The 8,530-nt window shown below is 35.5% G+C and overlaps 1 protein-coding gene across 5 annotated transcripts in view; it reads right to left on the bottom strand.

Annotated features, from left to right (window-relative positions):
* Positions 1-648: 648 nt before the first annotated feature.
* The window catches only part of CDC42SE2 (CDC42 small effector 2), an 83,645-nt gene continuing 75,763 nt past the window's right edge, over positions 649-8,530 (bottom strand). For all 5 annotated transcript variants that reach the window (XM_041399631.1, XM_041399636.1, XM_041399635.1 and 2 more), the window contains 3 exons: positions 7,572-7,673; positions 3,007-3,124; positions 649-2,580 (listed from right to left, as the gene is read on the bottom strand). In XM_041399631.1, coding sequence (XP_041255565.1) covers positions 3,026-3,124; positions 7,572-7,673 — 201 coding nt within the window. In that variant the 3' untranslated portion in view covers positions 649-2,580; positions 3,007-3,025. The remainder of the gene's footprint in view (positions 2,581-3,006; positions 3,125-7,571; positions 7,674-8,530) is intronic.

Genomic DNA, 8,530 nt, shown 5'->3' with positions numbered 1-8,530 from the left:
AGCATGAAAAAAAGAAGAACCTTTTAGTTGATTGGTATAGCATGGATTTATCTGTGTCTATTTTAGAGCCTTATTTCCTTCTAGCTGCCTTTTTTTCCCTCAACGGGCAATTTAATGGACTTGGCATGAGCTGAAGAATTAATTATCAGTCTTTAGAAGAATTTAGCATGAAATTTAAAGTAGTAAGTTAGTGCTTAAGGAATAAACTTTGAGAGTGTCAAATATAAAAATTAATTGACCCAAACAGAGATTAGGCAATACTGTGCCTTGCAGGTACTTTTAATGTACCTGAGCATATTATGGTGACAAGTCTTTTACTGACCACCATAGTAATCTGCAGCACAATCAGCAACGTAACACACGTATGAGTTGCAATCAAAAGGAAAGATTACCAAAGTATTTCTAGGACACTCTCCCTTCCTTGCCCCTGGCATACATGTTAAATCAATGTAACAATAATACTGATAAAATTACGGGTTAATCCATTTGGCAACAAAAGGGTCAAGCGCCACAAAAAAACCCTCAAGCCTGCAATTTATTTATTGACACTAATAGGTTACTCTTTTCACCACAAATCTGTCTGTAAGATCCAAGTATTTTTCTAATGCAAATACAATTTATGGAAAGGAAAAAGGGTAGGCCACCAACTGAAAGAAAACATTTATTGAATCAAAGTCAATACTTTCCTTTTAATATCTACAAGCCAACACTGAACTGACTTTATTCAAGAATGAACACAATGTACAAAAAAAGTATGTCTGTTATAAAAATATGTCAAATTTTTCCTGGCTATTGAGCTGAAAACATTTTGGCAAGTGCAAGATAGGTTTGGCAAGCAAATTTAACCTGCTATTACCAATAACAAAGATCAAATAAATTTATAATAGTTTTGTAGTATATTTAAGAGTCATTGTTAAAAGTGGCATTGGAAATGCTAACCCCTAAAAAAAAATATGTATCACTGCACTGCCATGTACTTATGCATCCAGACACTTGAACATCTCATCAGGAATCAGTATCATTATCAGTGAACACTATCCAACCTACTTTGAACTATTCAACCAGATAACTGACATCTACCACTGAAATACAACCTATGGAAGGCAAACTACCTCCATAGCTGTGTATTTTATATGTTACTCATAAACAGAGAGAGAAGATTAGGTAGGTTCATCGATATTTAAATCAACCAGACAGCTGTTGCAATGTGAAATCAGGGAAAGGATAGAAACAGAATAAAGAATCATTTAAGACAGTAGTCTACATGCATATTTGCATATAGAAATGGATTTGATTAGGATCAGTTATGCCTTATTTGTTTAGATGGTTTGGGTCTTCTCCCCTCATAAAAATCTAATGTAACCAGGCCTCAAATAATTGACTTCTCTAAAACCACCAGCAAGAAGCAAAAAAAGGGACCATTTATAGAGATAATCTGAAAACAGTGCAATATTAAAATGCAGTTTCACAACATGTGAAGAAAACATGCTTTGGAACCTGAGCAAAAGGCATTTTACTGACTTAGTAAAAAGTCACCCTGTATGCTGTTTTCATTGGCACCTCTTCTGCCAGATTTGTATGTCGCTCTTAGCAACTTCCATGGCCCTAAATATTTAGTACACAGAAACTGCCAACTACTTAGAAAGGTCTACTAAACTTTTCAGCCAATACTGCAGGCAGTCTGACATGCTGCTACTGGAAATGACTGTACAGGTTGAAATTAAGGAAAACTGTAGAAAGAAAAAGAAGCAGCCAAACATGTTGCTCTTCTGTGTAAATAGACTAAAGCGATTCCACAACACTTAGATACGGTACTACACTGGTTTACAGTCTCAAGGTCAGCTCTTTCAAAATAAATATACTGAACATTTACAACAAATGCCTCATGAATGCAAGCTCTCTCTTTATTATTTCAAGACCAATTGGAAAAATCTAAAATAAAGACATGACTGAAGCAGCTAAGTTACAAGTCCTTTTTCAGAAACAGGCATGACTTGGTGCCACAGCAAAATTTTTCACATCTGCAGTAAGCAATTTTTTTTTCTTTTAGCACCAAGCAGGCCACCATAAAAAGCAACCTCACAAAGCATGCGGTCATCTACTCTGCTGATTTTGTATGAAATAATTATTTGTGCTTGCAGGTCTCAGACCTTTCAAAAATTCAGTGAACATTAGGTAATTGAAGACACTAGTGGAAACTCATTCATTTCTAAACTATTTGAATGGAGAAAAGATTAAAAGACTAAAAAGCAACAGAATGTTGCGCATTAGTATTTCTGAGGAATGAGGAAAGCTAAGATTGGCGCTTTAATTTAATCCTTAGAACAACTAAAAAATGACAACCAATTCTAAACAGCTCTATGTCCATGATACTGGTAGAGGCCAATGCGTGCATGCCACTGAAAGGCACAATCGGACCAATCTGATAAGTGGCATCATCAGAGCAGAACAGCAACTTTTCACTGGACTAATCACGAAGGGTGAACAATGAGCCATCACTTCTCTTGTCATGAGCACAGAAAGTAGTCACCAAGGCAAAAGAGAGGACACAGGAAAGAAGATACAGGAACTCACATAAACCTAAAAGACAGAAAACATGCATTAAACCAAGTTTTGAGCATTCTGACCATTTTGCAACTGCAATACTGCTATACATTGACTTAACACCATACATCTTATGGAACCACTGGAAAAGTGGTACCATAGTCACATCACAAACTTCTTATGAGATTTGTTTTACAACTAACTTCACCTGCAAAGATCGGCCTACAAGATCACCTTTAGTTAAAACATGCTTAAGGTCAGACTGATACAGTCAGAACAATGTGAACTCCATTTTGTGAAAAAGTAACATTCTTACAAGATACCTAATTTTTTAAATCAGAAATAGATTTAAAAATTGGCCATCATAACGACACAGGTTTTTATAGGGAGATAATTATGAAGCAGTATGATTGTTTTTCATACTGGTCTAACTGTGCCTAAGAAGTAGAATGAAATACTTACAAGAAAGTTATCCCCAAGGTTATCCTGCCTTTGTATCTACGAGCTGCATTTGAACATTTGCAGATATGCCACCTCCATAGCCTCCCTTGGACTGCATCTGATTCTGAATGGAGCTGACCTGGGGATAGAAGGGAAAAGAGGGGTAGATGAAAGACAAACAATGAGTTGTAGCATCTTCCTGCTTTTAATTTTATTTTTTCTCTAGGTTTAGTTTCCAAGTTCTCCTTTGTTACCAGTAAAGCTATATTACTTTTGCACAAGGACACGTGCATCCAAGGCTTGCTGAAATTTTAACTTCAGCACATAGCTCAGCAGAAAAGATTGAAGAAGTGGTGCTGAGGCAAAAGTTCTTCCTCTCTCCTGAAGAAAACTGGTTGATTCACAGTTTCACTGACTGACTTGATTAATCAAAAAATTTTAAAAATCAAATCTTTTACTGGCATTGACTCCACCTGACAAACTAAAATTTATCTTGTTATATGGAAAATGTTCTCCGGCAAGTACGATCAACCATAAGTTTATCACTAAGTTATTATCATTACATTACAAGTATAATATCCAACTTGCAAATACCTGTATGGCTAATTCAGATCATTAAAACAGGGCTAAACTAGGATTTTCTAAATCAAAAAGGACCTTTTGGTTTGTGGAACATTTTTGGTTTATCTATTTACGTGACAACATATAATACTTCCCTTAATTGATAATGTTCCTTTAAATGGAGGGCATTTATTTTTTAAACTACAGTCAATCTGAACTTTCCTGAACATAGCTGATTTGAAGGTATTTCTAGTCTGATGCATATAAATACATAGAGACACAATCTTCCTGCCCCCATTTCACGACTCATGTTTCAAGACATGCACATCCTGCTATGACTTTCACTGCCTCCATCACCATCAGAAAAGGAAACCCATAGTTCTTTCCTGCTTGTATTGCATGAGTCAAAATAATCATGTCCAAGTGCCAGCAGGAAGACAACTTGAATCGTAAAGGTTTGGCCCTTTTTGCTCTGCATCCCAGAGCATACATAACAACTAGACAAACAGTGGAAAATAACATTCATTCAAGGCTCTGCCTGCAGGGCACCAGTTGCAATTATTTCATCTATGCTCCTCTTTCACAGAGACCTAAAAACATCACTGGAACATCACTGTGCTGTATTAAAACAGCACAGGAGAAATATTTCCAAGCAGCTTGCACAATATTCCCCATCTACAAAGACAAAACAAATATATTTTCTTTTCCACAGCAAGCAAAACACATGCACATGTACAGAATGCATCAGCAAACGAACGCATTGTTCCACGCAGTTTTTCAAACCTGTGTGGCAAAAGAGCCTGGTTTTTTTCATCTGTATCTTCAATGGCATACAGCAATGCTATGCAAAGGATTGTGGTTTTGTGTATTTAAGCAGCACAATGTAAAACCATTTTATACTTTGGCCTTTTGCTAAAATAAGTGATACAGTTGCAGCAAAGCAATATTGCCATCTTATTTTTCTTCAGGGAAATGTGTTCAGAGCCAATTTTCTAGTGCATCTGATATCAATGACTACAAACTCAGTAAAAAAAGATTGTGCTGAGGTGCATGGGGATGTATTTAAGAACTTTCACATTTTACCAAGCCACTCATCTTCTTCACTAAGCCTTTTTTGCTACCCATGGAAAAAACCAAGCCTGAATTCATGTTTTTTCGTCAGAAAATAATTAATCTACACATAAATGTATTCACAAAAGTATGCTGGTAATTTTATCTGAATGAACTCTGACTCCAGCATAAAAAACCTACAAAGCTCTCCAGGCCACATCACCTTTCAACCTAAAAACTTGCTTACAAGACTTGAAAATTTTGGAGAGCAGAAATCAACACAAATTGCAAGGTTGAAGTGTAGGTTTTCAAGGGTATTTCTAAAAGTTAGACTAATTTCTCTGGTTCATGACTCACATATGAGAAACTGGATAATGAAGTTTAAGTCTTAAATGCAGAGACTGCTGCCCTTAAAACAGAGAATGCAGCAAATGGAACTAGTCTGTATTAACAGTTCAGTAGCTATTTTGTAAAACTTTTGTAGGAGACATACAATGTTAAAAACAAAAAACATCTAACCTTTGTAGGCTTTTAAGGAGGCATTCTTTCTGGAGCACCCTCCTTTTGAGGCTGAGCAACAAGCACAAGCAATGTGAAACGCAGTTTTTGGTTTTTTCTTTCCCAAAGACACCATTGCTTTCTCTGATGATATGCAACAGCAAGGTTCTTCAGTCTTACGTCTAATTTATATGGGACTTAAGGATTTTAAAGATTTTGGAAAGGAAAGAGGATTGTACCCATTAAGGGTCATGCAAACTGTTGTGTTGCTTATGCATCTCATTAAATTTCCTTCTTTCCTTATTTTTACCCTCCCTTTCAGAATCAGGAAACAGCACAGACAGATCTTGAGAAAGAAAACAATGGGAAACTACATGAAACACATGAAATCAAAGACTGAACTAAAGAACATGAAGCATCAGAAGAAAGATTTCACCATGGATTTTGAAAGGAAAATAGGGAAAAAAGGGATGGAAATTAACAAGAAACAGTGCACAGAGGGCTCCTGCTGTTTTAAGTACACCTCTGACAAAGAAGCAAGGCACTCTACAGAGAAGGAAAACAAAAAAGCAAAATATTTCAGAAATATTCTGAATAGTCAGAGAACTATTCAGTCAGAATTGTAAGGATGTATAACAAAGAATAATGCTGATGAAAAAAGGCACAGGGCAGACAGAAAGTGAATAAAGAACCAAATATAAATGAAAAAACAGTAATTAAATTGCAGGTATTCACCTACGTTATTTAAAAAAATAAAGCACAAAGAGGCTCCTGAAGGAATATAATGTCCATACTATAAAGGAAATTATGCAGCAGAAGAACATGTGAAGATTAACGCTATAATCTTGGAATTTACACTGCAAAGAATGAATGTGGAGACAACCACAGAACAGGCAGAAAAGATGCAGTGTGAGAAAACAGAGATTTGAGCTTCTGAAGCAGGACGAGTGGGAACAATTAGTTTTCACATACAGATACTTTCCATCTAGGATCAGAAAAATCTTGCTGGTCATTGATGCAGCACATTATCCAAAAAAAAAAAAAAAAAAAAAAAAAGAGAGAGAAGAGAGAAAGAGCTACTTAAAAGCATTCAAAATGAAAAAGTTTACATAGAGAGACAATAATGATTACCTACTGTCTGGGGACAAATTGGGTATTATGCAAGAAAAAGATGAGACCAAATAGGCATGAAGTGAAAAAATAAAGCTTCAGGCCACCTACACAAATCTCAAATCAGCTCAGCTGTGAGAATGAGAAAGGTTCCCTCAGGAGAAACAACAATTACTGAAATAGCAAAAGCCACACTTAAAAAAGTAATCAAACAAGCTGGTCACATATTTATCAGTCGATTATTTCCATTTATACTGGCTTTAAATATTAATGTAATGTATCACACTAAATAAGGGATCACCTTTAACTAAATTTTATCAAGTGGGATCTCATTTGGCCATTTAATTTGCTTACAGAGGTTTTACTAAACATTTCCAGCCCACTATGTTTCTGAAAAAATGTATTGCATTTTTTGATGTTGAATCTTCTAGCTTTCCCCTTCCTCATCACATGCTGAATTACAAAAATTTTTGTCTGATCTCAGTAACACCAACTTAAACTAGTTAAAGCTACAAATGACCTCCCTTGCCTACATTTAAGCTTTTTTAGCTCCGCTTTCTATTCTGATACCTCTGACAGAGATTTTTCCTCTTTGTCAACAAGTCTTTGCCATCTCCAAATATATTTACCTTTAAAGATTATTAATAAAGTCAAGAAATATTTTTATTCTACATACAACCATTTTCTATATTTTATATTATTGACCTTAGAAACAGATTGACATTTCACAGAAATTTGAAGCTCTAAAAGATACATCTATTTCCATAAGCTCATTTTCATTATTTATCTTAGCTTTTGTTTTTTCACTTTCAGAGAGCTAAAAATACTAATTGCGCCCATCTTCTACAGGAAGCTACAAAATCTTACCTGTGACACTGCTTGCTCTGGAAGTAATTCACACTGCAAACAGGGCTACATAATACAGAAAAAGCTCAGCAAGAACACCCAAACCTAAATTTGTGTGCACCATAAACTGAAGTAAGTTAGAGATCTACATGAACTATATTTAAACAGCTTGAGGCATTTAAGGTAAGAAATCTAGCCAGCCATAAGACACTTGTATTTTTCCATATAATACTTGAGTATATTTTCAAGTATCATCTATTTTGGTTCATACATATAATAAGAGTGAATTTTTAGCTTAAAAAGTATTCTATATCATTTATACAGCACCTAAAATGTGTTATCAATAAATATAGGAATTTAAAAAATTATACTCCATATTCTTGAATGCTATCAGGTCATTCTTCAGTTTTGTACAGATTCCTTCTTATAGCTGAAAGACTCATTGCTTCAGCTACAACATACAAATACAGTGTTACTGTATTCTGTCTAATATAAAATGATGTTCATCCATTCATACTTACTGAATTCATTCCACTGAACAGATCCCCAGATCCTACATGAGCTGTGTGAACAAAGTTCGTCGGCTCCCCAATCATGCTTCGATCAATCCGCCGCCGTCTTTTCTGAAAGGAAGGTAAAAAAAAATCTGAGATTCACTGAAAAGGCAAAAACAGTATGTGTCATAAAGGTAGATGTTAACCATTTATAGGAAGGATAGTGCATACACTGTAAGGTATTTTAGCAGAGTCAAAAAACAGAGACCAAATTCTGAGGTTACCCAAAACACTAGTATTACTGTCCTTTTTACTTGGAGGATGTGTACCAGACAAGCAGAGATACCACTCCCAGAATTTAGGCCAACAAAACATTTATAAATAACCTTAATAAATTCCACATTTATTAACCAGTATTTGCAATGTTTCATACAGTAACTTCTGCCTATATTTGTATTTAAATCATGGTGGGATAGATCAAATTTCAGTCATTCAAAACAAGCATTAAGGATCAAAGTGTGTTAGAATAGTCTATGACTATAACTTATGGAATTTCTTATTTGCATGCCCTGATGTCACTGTTTGTAATATACTTCATGGCAATGTCCAGAACAGTGCCTTGAGTTTGATCAGGGTTAGTCACAGACATATGTTTACTGAACTCTGAACCCCTACACTCAAGATCACTTCCAGTCTGCATAATTCTCAACGGTGCAGTGCAGTAGTAAGGCAAAATGCCAGCTCACGGACTCTTCTGATTCCTGTACCATGCAACCGAAGGCAAGAATTGCTTAACCTCTGCTCCCCAATTTTTGGAGCTTCATTTTTTAGTAACCTAATAACATGCAAATAAAAAAATTAGAGGCAGTAAAGAATTTCCCTAATTAAAGCTGCTTTGGTTGCCTGCCTCCCGCTAAGCATTGCATCTAAAGGATAAAAACAAGAAAACCCTATCCTCATTTCTCAGGCCAGAGCCAGGAGCTTAC

This window comes from Onychostruthus taczanowskii, unplaced genomic scaffold, assembly GCF_017590055.1.
Source record: "Onychostruthus taczanowskii isolate IOZ18803 unplaced genomic scaffold, ASM1759005v1 scaffold167, whole genome shotgun sequence".
In the NCBI taxonomy this organism is placed as follows: Eukaryota; Metazoa; Chordata; class Aves; order Passeriformes; family Passeridae; genus Onychostruthus; species Onychostruthus taczanowskii.
Note: the sequence above shows the minus strand (reverse complement) of the source record. Positions and strands in the feature narration are given on the sequence as shown.